We start from the raw sequence: 17367 nt of genomic DNA on the forward strand, positions 1-17367 counted from the left end.
AGATAGAGGGAGGTTCAAGAATTCGATGTTAGAAAAGATTCTTTGCATTCGTTGCAGGTAAAGGTCGAAGGTCGTACGCAATTCCTATCGGCTGTCTGCATGAGTTGCCTTGAAGGTAGCGGCAATGCTCCCGTGCGTTGTCGTTGCTGCACTCAACCATGGGATGGTTCCAGTTTGGTCCTTGGCACCATGTACAGCTATGACATATTCGCTGCTATGCCCTGTTGTACGGAACGTCTCAAGGTACGTATTCATTGATTTCTAAATCGAAAAGGTTTCAACAGTAAATAATACGTTTTATTCCAATTAGGTATTCGTAAATGTTTAATAATTTCATTATTAACATTAGAATTAATAAAAAACTGGCAAAATAATGGGATTACAAATTTCTTTTTTTACAATTATTAAAAATATAATTATTAAATTAGCCAAATTGTGACAGATGTGATAAATGTAGTTCTGATGTTAAAAAATGAAAGAAACGATAGAAAAATCGTTACGATAGTCGTCTCCGTCTCTCTGTTATAGTGCAACAGCTGCCAGAAGCCACTGATCTACCCTCATCAACGACTAAACTTTTACTCGGACTACAGCCGCGTGTTCGCCTGCCCGCACTGTAGAACCGTCGACGCCCACTTCGTGAAGCCTCTATCGGTCTGCTTTACCCGCGAGCAATTTCAACTCTATAGTCAGTGGCCGTAACCATTAGGGAAGTTAGCAAACCGGCGTCTAAGCAGTACGCCGTCCGACCTGAGCCCTCTCTTTTTCGACCCGTTGATTTCCTTGCTTCGGGCGACCTTGCTCTAGATATTATCTGCGAGATTATGACGTTATTCTTATCTCATTACGGCATTATTCTTTCTCTCTCTGTCTTCGAGACAACGTCCACAAAATAATTTACAGAACGCATCCGATTTCTCTCTTCCCCGATCACAAGTCGATTTTATTCGTAACGAATCCTTCAAATTCTCTTACCCCTTGGAAATTATTCTTTTAGCAGATGATCTTGATCAATCGCTTTGACAATCATGATTGCGATCACGTCGTTGCAATTGATTGAGATATCAAATTTTTTATTTTCTAACGCGAAAAGGGGTAGGTTTCTATCGGTACGTTCTTTTCAACATATTAGATCAAGAGCAAAGAACCGTCTGTTTTTTGGAAGAGGTATATACCAATTAAAGAGACATTCGATGCTTTTCTCTTGACTGGTAAATATAAATATACATATATAGGTAATAAGATAATAAGTGATAATAGATCGTGGCCGATGTATCGAGCGAGTGCATCTCATGACACCGATCACATATTTTTGTTTTAGTTTTTCTATCTTTTTTTCCCCCATTCATAAAGCTTGAATCTCATAGAATGAAGGATTAATTATGTTTAATCGCGCGGTTAAAAGAAGAGTTTTATTTATCAGTATTATTAGAATGATGGAGGAAAAGCGAGAGATGGTGGAATTATTGAGAATCATCGTCTCGATACGTGCCAACGTCTCAAACTTAAGTTTAGAGTAGCTTTGTTCACTTGGTAATTCACCGGTGTAATCGGAAAATCTCTTAAAATCGTTTATTAGTCAAATCGTATTTGGCTGATTCTTAAGTTAAATCTTTTTAGTGAAATAAGTTTCGTAGAGAATTACTCGTGTAACATTGTCTTTTTCACACAATTATCTTACGGACTACTAGTTTAAGGAAAGCGTTAAATTTAGTTTAGAAAAATCTAAGTAAGATAAAGGATTGGAAGGAAAGACAAAAAATGGGCTTTTAAACGCGCAAATTCGGTATTCAACAAAAACGAAAGAAAGATATAAAATTGACGAAGTATATCTCTGTTGATATTCTTTGAGGATATCCTGTGATCGGTGTTATGTTCTTTTCTTTGCTTCAAAATGAGAGAGAGAGAGAGAGAGAGAGGGAGAGAGAGAGAGAGAGAGAGAGAGAGAGAAAGAGAGAAAGAGAGAGAATCTATCGATTCCCATTGACATCGATCATCTTAGTCAAATTTTCTGCTTCGAAAGTAATCATAGGAACGAAAAAGAAAAGGTTATTCGACGACATTAGGTGGAAAAAGTATAATGGGTTCAACATAAAAAGAAAAATGAAAAAAATCTAAAGTATGATGAAGGAAGAAAATAGAACAGAATAAAAGGGGTAAACAAAAAGGCTAAGGATTTTACTAAAAGGTCAAAAAAAAACTATTGTTTGTTACTTAGAGATAATCGAGAACGTTGTTTTTTTTTACATTTTATTAGTTTATATGTTTAAGGCGGCCATGTTGATTTTGTTTTAGGATCTATGACTCACGCGATGGGTTTATTAAATTTCGATTGGTCGAGTGTTCCTGCGCGGACTTTTCCCTCTCTCTCTCTCTCTCTCGCAAACTTTCGTATGAATTAGAAAAAAAATACGAGATAAAAGGATGAAATGACGGATAGGTAATATTTGCGAGAGAGAGAGAGAGAGAGAGAGAGAGAGAGAGAGAGAGAGAGAGGGAGGAGTGGGGGAGGGAGAGACAGAGAGAGAGGGTGAGGATGAGGGAAATTGATTAGAAATAAATTTTACCCTTTCGGTCGACAGCAATAAATTTTGAACTAAACTCTATCTAAAAAATTTAATTCTCTATCTTTTTTAATTTAGATCACGCGATGTATTATCTCTCATTATTTATTCGTACGAAATTCTGCGAGAAAAGTATAAGAGAGAACTGCTACGAAGAGTCCACGCGCGCTCGAAGTATAGTCAGTGTATAGATATATACGTTTTAAGAAAATGTGTGTGCGAGAAAAAGAGAGAAAGAGAGAGTGAGTCTGGGTATGCGTGTAGGTTTTAAGGTTTGATTAAATTGACATTACGAAGGAGAACCAAATTATAAGAAAGATAGAAGAGAAGGTTAAATTGACGAGTAAAGGATTGATAATGTAGAAAAGGAAGGATAAGAGAAAATGAGAAAAAGAGAGAAAAATACGAAAATAGGAAAAAAAAAAGAGATAGGAGCTAAACTTCTTTCTGGCGATGCTGGTCGTTGCTGTCCATCAATAGCGGCCGTCCCACAAACACAGACCGCCCACCATTTTTCCCAAGATAGTATAGTCGATCGTATATAATGTATCTTCTTTACGTTATTCGATTTTTAAAGTATACTTAATCAATGAATAATTAAACGCCGGGAAGAATTCTATATTTAGGGAAGATATAATAATAGTGTAAAGAGAGAGAGAGAGAGAGAGAGAGAGAGGAAGAGAGAGAGAGAGAGAGAGAGAGAAAGGAGATCCTCTTTGATTTCGATTGAAGAGGAAGGAGATGCAAGATGCAGGAGGATTCTTCTCTTCGTTTTGCAACCACAACACCTCGCCTCGATCCTTTCTGTTTTCTTCTTAACTTTCGTTTAATTGATTGAACGAATCATAAATGATGGTCGAGGTGTGACGGTGCTGATGGTTTGCCTTTCTTCGTTAGAAAGACGTAAGATGTCTGAAAACGAATGCGTTCGAGCATCAGAGGGTTAACGCATTAAAGAGGTTGCATTTATCATTTTCTTTCTGTCGTAACTCCTTCGTAGACGAAAACGTAGAAAGGATACAGTCACTTCTTTTTATTCGCTTTTTTGCGAGAGAGAGAGAGAGAGAGAGAAAGAGAGAGAGAGAGAGAGAGAGAGAGAAAGAGAGAAAGAGAGAAAACATTTCTCTCGTCAAAAAGCTAAATTTTCTCAGAGTGCCAAAACAAGAATTCCCGCTTTTTTTTTATCCTTTATACAAGTTTTTTTTTCCCATGCTCTTATTTTTTTTCCTCTCCTATGATCCGCTCCTCCCGATTCATATTCTATTTTCTATCTAAACCTGTGCAGTAGTTCTTTCCCTTTTCTTTTTTTTTTCTATTGAAGTGGATAAATGAAAAAAGATGAAAAAAGAAAGGAAGATGAGAAACGAAAAGTCGTCAGCGAGTCGACAAAACTAGTATATTGCAGCTTATCCTTTTTGGGGGCGCTTTTTTTTAGAAAAAAAAGAAAAAAATAAAAAAAAAATGAAAAGAAAATCGCGCCTCGCACTCCCTACCGTTTTCAATTTTTCGACCGACGAGATGATCCATTTCGTTGGCTGCCGCGAAGGCCGGTGCTGGCCTGCACGCGATAATTATCGACTATTTGCAGTTCCTATTGTCACGTCTCTTTTTAAACAAATATGAGAGATAGAAATAGAGATAAATAGAGAGAGATGGAGATAAATAGAGAGGGAGAGAGAGAAAGAGAGAGAGAGAGAGAGAGAGGGAGAGAAGTGAAGAGAAGAGAAAAATAAGGGAAAGGAAGAGTAGAAAATAGATAGAGAATAATAAAAAGAGACGGACGATCGCTCTTCGTTCGAACGAGTTGTTTTCTACATTTCGTTTAGTTCCTCGCAAAAATTTCAAGAAAATTTTACGGGAAGGTAGTAATTGTAAGCTTGTGAGAATTAAATTGAGAAAGAAAGAGAGAGAGAGAGAGAGAGAGAGAGAGAGAGAGAGAGAGAGAGAGAAAGGGAAAGGAGAGAGAAACTAGGTGAAGATCTAAACTTACGTTTAATTCCCCTTTCAGGATATGTACACTTACTATCACGGTTTGTTTTTTGCACCTTTGCTACTTCGCCGTTGGTGCGGGCGTTTGCTTTTTTTTTTATTTTTTTTATCTTTGGGCTATTTTCAAAACTTCATTAGATCGTTTTTAAAAGAAACTGAAGAAAAGAGAGAGAAGGATCGGAAGAGACAAGATGAATAAGAGAAAGGTTGGGGGAAAAAATGCGAGAGAAAATAAATTTTTGTAACACTCGTTTTGTGAGTCGCCGGTATCGACGTCAATTAACCGAGCGAGCGTTTCATATTTCGATGGTTTTATTCGTATATATATATATATATATATATATATATATATATATAAACATATATTATATGCATATATATATAGTAAGAAACAAAGATAAAAACGGAGAGATAGACTCGTGGGTTTTTTGGTAGGTTCGCACTATTTTTGAATTCGCGTCGGTGTGACCTAATTATCGATATCCAGCAATCGCAAATTTTATATTAATATTACCGAATATTCTCTATACACTCGGGTACACTCATATATATGCATACACACATGCGGAAATATATTATCTCAGGAGTATGTTTGACTTATTTGGTAAAGGTGAAGAGTTGTGTCTTCAGGACGATGGATTATATAGAACAGGTTAAATGAGTGGTTGAATTATGAAAAGAGTTTAGAAGATAGTCATTATGAAAGCGAGGAAGAAAAACAATGCTAAAGTATGGAAATGAAGGTTTGTATCATCGATAATTGTGAGTGGAATTTATTAAAATATATTGGATATTAATATATAGGATATAATAATGTATGTAAGGCATTATCGGTGTATATTTTCGTTTTGGATTTTCTAGTTTTTTTTCTTCCTTCCTCCTTTTTTTTTTATTTTCTCTTCATCTTAATTATACCCAACGTCCAAAGATTTATTCGCATGCTCAATCGATCGATCGAACAGGAGGATAGAAAAGGGCAGGAAGTGTAGTTAAGAGGATAAAAATAGAATACAATCTTGTAGATGAATCGAGCAACGATCGACATTCTGGCGATTAGGAATTTTTATTTATCGTATAAAAGAAAACAATCGCAATAATGCGTAATCAATGTTTTTTTTTTTATTTTATTTAATTTTACTTAAATGAATTATTTTTTTGGGCCGCTTCATCATTAATACACCGCCAAAGTCCCAATCCAGATCCCTGATCGTCATTATAGGGGACATACAAAAATGGTCTATGCATACATATATTCGTATGAAAGCGATGTCGTGCATGCGTATATGCATATGTATGTCCATATGTATGTGTAATAATAGTAACAATAGAGGTAGATAACGATTTTAAAGAGTCGTAAATTTTTGTCTCTGTTTAGGACGTTAAGGTTTCAGCTGTGCTAGACAACTATAGGTAGATATATATATGATACACGAATTAAAAATACAATACATATATACGTATTACTCACATCTAATGTGTACTTTCAGCGTGCGACGAATGCGATAAATAAATAAAAACACACATAGGAAGTCAAGGATGTATCTCGCGCGATGAGTTAGCAGTTTTTCACTAATTTTTATCTCCTGTTTTTTGACGAAATGCTTTAAGAATATAATTGAAAATGTACGTACGATATTTCAAGAGATAATAAATTCAGCGATTTTTACGCGCGATACAAATTTACAGAAACACGAATAAATGAATACCACGAACACGCTCGTATAGGAGATATCGATTGTCTTTTTCTTTTATCAGATAGTCGCAATTTGGGTCAATAAGTTCGAGCTTTTCTTTTGTTTTACGTTCGCAAAGTTTCGCATATCTCTACAAATATAAACATACAAACACAAGATATATAGAATATATTATATATATATATATATATATATATATATATATATATATATATATATATATATATATATATAAAACTTTATTGTTAGTCCATTCGTTTTCTTCTTTTTAATAAGTTCTCCTTTGGGTAATACCGAGTCCGAGCGTTAATTAAAATAGAAGATATGAATGAATGAGCGTACCGAAAATATAAGAAATGTATCACAATGTCGTCCATTTTTATATAGAAATGGAATTACGTACGACCTGTGTACATTAAATTTTTGGTACGCGAAACAGTGATACTTATTTGTGATCTATAATCGCGACGAAAGGTATAGGTAGAATTTTAAACTCGCCACCTTTCGCTTCGCCGTTTTGTTTTAATTTTTTTTTTCCGTTTCCTTTAATTTAGTACAGTTCTATCGTTTATAGCTACTTCAAAATCCTTACGTTCTGCTTTTTTTCTTTTTATTCAACGGATACGTTTGTGCACTAGCCTTTCTTTTTTATTTTTTTCTTTACGTTTGTAACTCGTTTCACCACAATATTTAATCCACTTGACATTAATTTTTATTTTATTTAACATTAGCATCTTCCAAAACCTAACAAACATATTCAGTGGATCGTCTGTGATGGTGATAACTGAGTTGGGCCTACCATCATTTTATATTATACATACAGATAAATACACACACATTTACACACAAATACATGTAGATAGTCTCTAATATCGCGTAGGTTTTTGCATCGATATAAATATTAATGGTTTTTCTTCTATTATTATTACTGTTATCATTATGCATTATATACGTACAGAAGATGATATAGATTCATGTGCATATATTATGAATATATATACACATACATTACGAAGATACACACACGCATATGTACAGTATGTACGTACAACAGATATACAAACATAGCTCGTTTAGAAACAAGAAATCTAATTTTATCTAATTTAGACAAACTAAAAAAAAGAATACGTGTATATATATATATATATATATATATATATATATATATATATATTGCTGTTTCGTTTCTGTCAATAAATGAAATCTACTCTTTGAAAGATGATTGTTCGAACGAGAGGAAAATTTTAAAGACCGGTTCAAAAGTCCGTTTAAAAAGCTTGCAAAAGATTCGATCTTGATCATTTTGATCTTGTAATGATACGCACGCACCAGAGTCAAATTCTTTATATTTTGAAGGTATACCACGGACAATGACTTGTCTCTCTTTTCTCTCGAACAACAGTAAGAACCGATATGTGTTTTCAACACGATTCATCACGATGGTTTTCAACACGATTCATCACGAGGATTTCTCGCCTACGGCGACACTTATACACGCACGACTTTTCCATGTTTTCTCGGCGTTTCTCGGAAGATTAGCCAGAAGATTAAAAGAGATGAGAATGGAAAGAATTAAGAGAGAGGGGGGAGGGGAGAAAGAAGAAGAAAGAGGAAAAAACGTCGAACCAAATCGCGAGTTCTTTGTACTCGTCCATATAATAACAATACATACATATATATAAGCATATATTATATATTATTTACGCAAAGTAAACTTTAACGAGAAACGTACAAAATGGAAAAGAAGGAAATGAAATAAGCGAACGCGCCTATTACTGATAACAAAGTTAAAGGAGGTGAAAGAGGATAAGTTAAAAGGAGAGAAATTAAAAAAATCTTCGGACGTGGATCACACGAATATTGGCAAGAAGGATCGACGAGAAAAGATTAGAGGAGATTCGTTTAACATCGGCTTTCCATTTTCTCGTCGATGCGATTTCGGTCACGCGTGTTCTACGTCGCGAGTCCCGATTAAGTTTCACAGATTATAAATTTCATGCCCTCCCTCGCATACGCAATTCCTTGAAAAACAAAAACCTCTTATCGAAGGAAGATAAAAGGGTAGGAGGAAAAGCCGGTTTTATCCGAGGAACCCGAGTGCTAGAATGAAAAAAACGTATTAAATGACAAAAAAAAAAAGAAAAAAGAAAAGAAACAAGAAGAAAATTATTCCTCTTATTTCCTCTAAATGGTGTAATTTAATAGTAATAATAATAATGAGATGAAACAATAATGATTATGATAATGTACATTACCCGATTATTGTTAATACTTAAACGTTAGAGCAAGAAAGAAATTTTATATCGATTGACGCTACTGGAGAGCGATTTTGTTTTTCCCTTTGCTCGCGAAGACGCTGAATCAGATGCGCCTTCGTCTCTCGAAGTTGCGTTCCGTAAGAAAAAGAACTAATCGCGATTAGAAGGAAGAAAACTAATAGAAGGAAAAAATAGAGAGAGAGAGAGAGAGAGAGAGAGAGAGAGAGAGAGAGAGAGAGGAGAGAGAGAAAGAGATATGTGTGTTTTGTTTGTAAGAGATACGTTTAAAAATTGTATTAATCAATTTTATTAATGAGAAGACAGGGAGTACTACTTTGAAAGAAAGAGAGAGATAAGTGGAAGATAGATGGAAAACGTTGTTGGAGAGACAAGGATACCAGGCGTCGATGACAGAAATAGTACACACACCGGCTGTCTTTCACACTCTTACGGTTGAAAGAGTCCGAGCTCCAGGTTTGTCTTAACTTCTAAAAGCGTGTGCCGATCCGGAGAAATGAAGAGAAACGAAAAAAGCGGATAATTTCTGAGAAAGAAAAAGAAAGAATCGAGATTTTCAGGAGCTCGGCCGTTTATCGAATCGATCGGATACGTTGGCTAAGGTACAAATGTACATAGAACATAATGTTGTTATTAACAATACTAATACATATACTTACATATACATACACAAACACAACACAGCCATATATGGTCGCTATTCGCTCGTGCGCGTTTTTCGAAGCGGATAAAAAGTTTAGATAAATGAAGATGGGAATAGAAAATTTATGATGATAATTTGTTAAAACTCCGCTCGAAGAGAAAGAGATATTTGATTGGATTGAAATAGATGAAGATGAGGAGTTGAGGAGATGAAGAGTTGAAGAGAGAGAAAAAAAAGAAATATTAGAAAAGTTTTGTTGTTAGAATGATCTCGTACGATTTTTTCGAAGGCGCGTAGGAGCGAGGATTATCGGACGAGAAAATGAAAGAATATTGATTAATTATGGATCGGCGATCGTTCGTTCTCCATTTACATCCAATTGTCAGAAAAAAGACATGTTGAGAAAAAAGATATTACACTACAAATCCGTTTTCGCTCTTCGCACTTGCACTACGCTCGGGACTTTATTCTACATGATATAACATACATATATATAATAGTAATAGTATGACGATACGAAGGTATATATGTAAGTGCGCTAGAGCGCTAATTAAGATTTTACGCGTGAGCATATATTGATCCCCTCCTCCATACCCATACCCGAAACACTCCCCGTAGTTCTATGCAAACCCGAAAATACCAAAACCCGTTTATAGTATACACTTTTCCTATTATTAGAAAAGGCTTTAAAAGGAACCATTAGTGTTTGAATGGCGTGTGAATGTGTTGCTACTCCCTTTTTGTTTCTGTACGGTGTTAGCGTTCATTCGTAATACTATATTATATCATATATATATTATATATATATATATAAATATATATTGTACGTTTTAAATAGAATAGTATACGTTGTGTGTAAAGGTGTATCCAAGCGGCCATTTTTTTCTTATTAAATTCAATGAAATTAGAATGGTATTGGTAGTAGTAATTTTAAACGTAGTCATTACGAACGAACAATTCGTTATGACTGTTTAAAAAAAAAAAAAATTTAATTTTTCTTTTATGATTTTTAAATTACAAAATTTTTTTTTTAATTTAGGGCCGTTGTGAGCGGTACATGATCGTGTCAGTATATGAATAGATTTCTTCAATGTATCTCGCGATAGCAACGACGATAAGAGAGATACATATGTTTCTCGACGTATACGTCATATGCTATATGCACAAATACGACGTGTAAGACTGCAACGCAATGATTCGCTTTTTTATAAGAAATTCGATTACGGCAAAACGTAAATTTATAGAATTAACACCAATCGCGTGAGGATTCTGACGGAGGGAAGCATAAATAATATTCGACGGATATTCGACGAGTAAGATTTCCAGAATAACGATTCGGACTTTACCTTCTTTCGGAATTCTTCGGACGTATTAAGAAAAGAATTTTTTTAATAAATTATCTATGGTAACCATGATCGTTGAGCGCGACAAGTTTCTTTTTCTTTTTTTTTTTTTAGGAGGCTAAATGTAACAAAGGCGCGGATCCGAAGGGTAGATTTTTAAAAGATTGTCTCGAAGAAGTAATGAGAGCATGACGAGAGGAGAGGAATAAGAAAAAGAGGCAATTAACACGAGGACTAAATTAAGAGTTTCGTAAAAATTTAGTAGATCGTAATTTGGAGCATTTTTATTCGGCTGTGTTTAATAAGGGGTGGGGATGGGGAATGGGAGAAGAAAAAGAAAAAAAGAAAGGACGAAACGGATAACTAAAAGAAAAAAAAAAAAAAACAAAGCAAAATTTAGATTCGCTAAGATTTCAAAAATTTAGATGAATAATTTTTGTACCCTATTTTTTTAAGTGCGATCAACTTCCTAGTCGATCACGGTTATGGAAGGGAAGGGTCGAGAAAAAGTTTTTTGATACGCTAGACTTTATCGGATTTAAGGCGCCAATTAAGTTTAGTTTTTAAGTGCGCGTTACTGTAAGCTGTAGAATTTTTATATGTGTCAAAATAAAGTGGAAAAAAATGGAAATCGGCGATAAACGTAGATAATATTGATCCGAGATTCGCCTCCGCTTAGCCCATTAGGTTTTTTTACGGACAACAAAATTGAATGGAGACGATAAAAAAGAAAGAGAAATAGAAGATGAAGAATTATAGAAAAAATTTTGAATGAGATCGAGTCCAGCAAAGTAGCACCTTCCGAAAAAGCTTTGAAAGACGATCGAACATAAAAATTTCGATCTTTTTCGATAATTATCCTCGACGTTGATTACGATAACGACGACGACACGACGATTGATCGTGTTTTTATGTCTTTTTTTTTTTTTTTTGGATCAATCAACTTTCCAATTTCTCACATACACACATACACACAGCGCATCGAATAAGGCCAAGGCGAATTCTCTTAATAGCCCCACACAACTCTTAAGTCTATAAGTAAGTTTATAATATAAAGGAATGAAATCATTCATTAGCTCTTCGTAAAGTAACTTAATCGTCTTTTTAAAATAAGTTGAAGAAAAAGAAAGGAGAAACCGATCGGACGGCAAGCATGGAAGCGATCTAAAAGAATCGTTGTAGAAAAAAACATGCATTTTGCAACGCAAAAGCAATTTAATCATGCTGGTAGTGCGGACCAAACGGGACAAATGCGGAAGAAATGTTTTTTAAAAGGAAGGAGAAACAGAGAGAAAAAAGTCAGAAGAAAATGATTCGAGCGAAAGGAAAAGAAAGATAAATAAATGGAAAGAAAGAAGTGGAAGTGAGAGAGAGAGAGAGGATGAAGAAAGAAAGAAAATAGATATAATAAATTGCCGCTCCATCGGAAATCAACTGTCTGAACTCGATCGTAGTGATATAAACTCGTAATAAGACGCGACTAGAGGCATTCGTAATTATCACGCGTTTGTAAACGACGAGCGGGCTAATTTCGAGAAGCCTATGTCGCGAAAGAGACCATAATTGGCTACGTGGTATTCGAAAGCGATACGCTAACGTTTAAGGATATTTCAAGCACACTTCTTAAATATATTCAACGTATTTCTAGCGTAAGAAGTCTATTTCCTTGCTTTTTTAGTTTCTTTCTTCTTAATAATTATTATGACACTTTGCTACTTCCAGTAGATAACGTATATTTTATCGGGTCAATGAAGAAGAGATGACTTGCCGACTTTTTCAAGAACGCCTCACGCATATCCGATGTATAAATTTTATCTTTTATCGTTTATGTCTTTGTCATAACAAAGAATAACAAATTTTGATATTATTTTCTTCTTCTACGTAGACATGCATATTTCGAAGGGCGGTTGTGACACAAATGATGGCTAACGAACGATATATAAAGATTATTTGATCATGGAAAAAGTGAATGGAGAGAAGGAAAGATAATTGAAAGAAAAAATACTTGCAATAATCTTCCCATGTCTTACTGCCCTGCTCCGGGACTCGTCAGTTTTGTTCGTTCTTTGAGACGAAAAGTCTTTGATCTCGGAAGGCGAGAGGCCAAATTTGGAGAAATGAATAAAGTATATAAGATGAGAAAACAATAAAGAAAAGAAAAAAAGAACTTTTCAAGATTTAGGTCGCGCAAAGTTGAAGCTTTTTCGATGGAATCTTTAGGTAGATCATGAAGATCGATTTTCATATTATTCCTAGCACATTAAAGGTAGAATTATTATATGCACGTACACATATACATATTATACATATACACAAGAAAACACACAGGAAAAAAACGAGAGAGAAAAACAGAAACACATAGATGTACAGTTTGATATATTTGATTTTTTAACGAAATGTATCTATATATTCATACACATATATGCGTTAATAGTTTTTAAATCTCAGGTCGTGATCGCGTCGTGGAAAACGTGGTAGTGTCTTTTTTCCCCATATGCGATTCGTAAACTCGCATCGATCTTCGCACGTAACCATAGGAAACCTCTTTGTTCTCATGGTAAGGAAAAGCACAAGTAATAAGCCTATAAAATTCCCAATTTAGCTTGTACAAACGGAGTATCCCTTGCGTTTGTCAATTTCGACACCTTTTTTTAGTCGAGAAAAGCGAAAGCGAATGGAAGAAAGAATTTTCATTCGTCATATTGTGGTGAAAAAAAAAGAGAAAAAATAGGCACAGCATAAATATCTTCAGAGATAAAACGTAAGCGCGACTCCGTTTATTTAGTAGTCTCGAGTGAATGACGAATGAATGAGTGCGAATGAATTATCCTTAAAAAAAAAAAAAATCCTTTAAGCATTGCCGTATGGAAATCCATACAAAAAAAATCGTTTTCTTTTTCCCTTATTTCTTTTGTCCTTGTGGCTATTGATCCACATGTTATTATGATTCATTGACCACTAGAACTTCTTCCGTTTTCTTTTCCTTTATTTTTTTTTTTTTCTTTTTATGGAGTCACTTTCATCTCTTACAGAGAGAGAGAAAGAGAAAGAGAGAGAGAGAGAGAGAGAGAGAGAGAGAGAGAGAGAGAGAGAGAGAGAGAGAGAGAGAGAGAGAGAGAGAGAAAGAGAAAGAGAAAGAGATAGATATGGAGCGCACTTTAAGGTCGTGCAACCACGAAACTGCGAGTTTCATTTACAATATATTTCTGATATAGATACAGTCAAAGAAAGAGGAAAAAAGAGAGTAATAGTATTATACAGTATGACCTCGTTTAACTCGATTATGATCGATAATAAAGCTATTATTAAAGAATTATAAAGAATTTTCTTTGTTTCAAAAAGAAATTTGAATTTAACAAAATTGTTCACAAAAATTTGTTGTAAATTTTAACATTAGAACTTTTACCATATCTATCAAGTTGATGAATATTTGAAAAGAAAAACAGTATCCGTCGTAATTATTAAAGTTAATATTATATTTTATTATAATTCCAATTAATATTATTTTAACAATTATGATTTCGATAAATATAAAAGAAAAAATGTTAAATCATTTAAGTAGTTTTAATGTTAAATGATTGGATTTGAATAGATCACCACTTTCTCTATATGGAAATATTTTGAATTAAATCTTATAAAGTATTTTGAACGTAGGTATTTTTTAAACGTTTCTATCATTGATGAAGTTAAAAAGAAACTCTGTTGAATTTAGCCGGCAATGATTACAAAGGACGTACATTTAATTTAATTGGCAGACGTCTCGAGCATTCGGCAAACATCGTATTCTTTCGGGTTGCATCGAAATGCAGTGAACAGAGAAAATTCCTTTTGTTGCGATCTCTCTTTGTCTTTTCTTAACAAAAAGGATAGAAAAGAGAAAAGAAAAAGATTTTTTGAATTTGAAATTAATCTTATTTTTGTGTTTCGTGGTTGAACGCGCATTCCAATTTGCGAACCTGACTGGCTTCTATCACGGGACATTTTACCAATGTCCTGAGTGTTTCTTCTGAGTCAACAAAAAAAAAAATGAAAAAGGGAAAGGAAAAATCGGTATCGAAGAGAGATAAAAAAAAAGTAAAATGTTCCCAAGTTAGGAAGAAAAAAGCAGCGTGGCAGATGTGTCCTTCGATTACCTCCCCCACATAAGAGTACAAATTTTTCTAATGGATAATTATATCGAACGCTGACTAAAATATAAAAACGAAGAAGAAAGACTATGAGGCGAGAAAGAACAAAGTTTGAGAAATAAAATAATGGGAGAAGGAACGCAAAGATAACGGAAAAGTAATGAAAATTGAAAAAGAGGAATTATTATTATTAATTATTATTATCGAAGGAAAGAAAGGTGGAGCGAATGTCAAAGGTGCGATAGTGGATAGAAAGTGTCGAAAGAGATGGAATTAAATATTAGATTTAAAAAGGAAAGAAAAAAAATAAACGTTTAATGATGTTTTCCCTGGTGGTATAAAATAATAATAATATTATTATTATTAATAATAATAATAATAATAATATTAATAATAATAATAATAATAATAATAAACAATAATAATAAACAATAATAATAATTATAATAATAATGATGGTATAACGATATAAAAATTTTAGAAGTTTATTTATACGGTACGTGATTCGGCATCTTACCAAGACTACGCAAGGGCCATTGACGTTATATATTTATATCGTGGTACGATATTTATATTTACGTATAGATACAGAAACACATATGTGAAGACACAAAATCTATTCGTATGAAAAATAACAGTACTCGTGTCAAAGACTCGATTGCCGTTAAAGCAATTTGAGATGCGGCTGAGCGACGTTTTCTCGATATACCTCTTAAAAGAAGAAAAAAAAACAAAATAATAAACCAGATTTTAAAATTTAGGATAAAAAACTATATATGACGACGTTGGACAATGGCCGGATTCAATACAAAGTTTCGAAAAACTTATTCCGTGTTTATCGGGCTGTTCTGAAATACAAAATGGCGTAAGAAGAAAAATACAAAGAAAAAGCATATTAAAACGCATACTAGAAAGGCATATTGAAAGAGGAAATGAATTCGCGAGAAGTTTATATCGTAGTTATGTAATAAGATTTCGAAATATCGATGTAGTTAGAAATTCGGTGTGTTTAAATTGCATGATGAATCTAAATACGATAGGATGCGATATATTCGAGGGAAACCGATAATAATACTACTGCTACTACTATTATACTATTCTACCGCTATTGGAACTACTAATCTACTATTGATACTACTAATCTACTATTACTGCTACTATTATCACTTACTATTTATTACTTACTATTAACTATTATTACTATCGAAAAGTTATCTCTTTCTAGCTACCCCTTTTTCACTTTAATATGCTGACCATCAGCCGATCGTGAGTCGATTATAAAAGATGTCCGTTTGTGTCAAAAAAGAAACTATAGGAACTAACTTATGGCGAAAAAGGATGTTACGATATTTCGATTTTTAAGAATTCGGAGCATTGTCAAAAAACGAAAAGTGAATTTGTTAGAGTTCCCTCGATTTTTATATAAACTTTTATTTTCAATATATTGACGTTGAAAAAAAATAAGAAAAAAAGAATGGAGTTTCGTTTACGGCCTAGATGACAGCGCGAAAATCTCGTCGCCAATATATTTCCGAATTTTGGGAAATCGATAATCGTAAAAAATCACTTCGTATACACGATATACATATTTAATGAAATAAACGAAATATCGAATCAACCATTACTGCCATGTAATAAGACTCGAGAAACATAATCAATTTCAGCCTAATAATAATAAAAATAACAACAATAATAACAACAACAACAATAATAATAACAACAACAACAATAATAATATTAATAATAATAATCACTTTTCTCCGAAATATTACATTTTTATATACATTTTTGATATTGAAACTTTATACAATTTCATGCCGATTATTTGAACACACATTTCGAAAAATATTTCGTTGTTCCGATGCCTTTTTAGACTGATCTCTTATCACGAGTAATAATCGAAAAATAGAAATTTTACAAAATAGAAAAATTTATATAAATTGCTTATATGAAAAAATAAAAAATAAATAATTTACGATACCGACGGCCATGTCCGTGCAACGAATTTCATGAGAAAATGATTACAACATTTTTCTGCATTTTCTTTTTGTTTTCTATCTTCTTTTTGTATTCTGTGGTAAGAACTACTTTGTATGATCGACAACGACGAATTCATTTATTTATATCGATTAATAATGATAATAATAATAATAATAAAAAAATTGTAATATTAGTAATAACGATTAGAGTAATAATGAAAACATAGTAATAATAATTGTAATAGGGATAAAAGATCATCCAATGAATGACGTTAAAGATAGTGAGTAACACCAAGGATTAAAACCAACAATCGAAGGGGAATAAAGACGTCGAAAAAAATAAACGCGTCCAGACACCGTCGACTCAGTTGACTCCATATTCGAATCTTCAAGAATTCCTTGATCGTTCGAATATCCGTACGTTTTGTCTCGAGGGCTGGGTGGACGGTCAACGGTTGTCGACAAAAAAGTGAGAGAGATACGTATACACATTATTAATAATAATATACACTATGGAAATATATACATATATACTATATATATATTTTTGATATAAATCTATTCAAAAGTGCTCGACAAAAAAAGAAGATGAGTGGAAGAGAGCTACGTAAAAATGTAAATAGAAAGTATAACAACAATAATAAAAAAAAGAACAGGTGTTTTTTTTTTAATAATATTCGTCGTTGTCGACCAAAAGAGAGGAGAAACGTGGCTGCTTTATGAGTGACATCCGTATATCAAAATTTAGAGAG

At 33.5% G+C, this 17367-nt stretch overlaps 1 protein-coding gene and 1 long non-coding RNA gene across 2 annotated transcripts in view; both read left to right on the top strand.

The window, feature by feature from the left end:
• Positions 1-1021, top strand: part of LOC124428712 (headcase protein) — a 110517-nt gene extending 109496 nt beyond the window's left edge. The window contains exons 4-5 of the mRNA XM_046973093.1: positions 58-243; positions 529-1021. Coding sequence (XP_046829049.1) covers positions 58-243; positions 529-702 — 360 coding nt within the window. The 3' untranslated portion in view covers positions 703-1021. The remainder of the gene's footprint in view (positions 1-57; positions 244-528) is intronic.
• A 15-nt stretch (positions 1022-1036) lies between these two features.
• LOC124428717 lies at positions 1037-6403 on the top strand. Its single transcript, XR_006943265.1, has 2 exons — positions 1037-2502; positions 3245-6403. It is a non-coding gene; the product is annotated as an uncharacterized LOC124428717 (long non-coding RNA).
• The last annotated feature ends 10964 nt before the right edge of the window (positions 6404-17367 follow it).

The sequence above is a fragment of the Vespa crabro genome, chromosome 1 (genome assembly GCF_910589235.1).
Source record: "Vespa crabro chromosome 1, iyVesCrab1.2, whole genome shotgun sequence".
Lineage (NCBI taxonomy): Eukaryota > Metazoa > Arthropoda > Insecta > Hymenoptera > Vespidae > Vespa > Vespa crabro.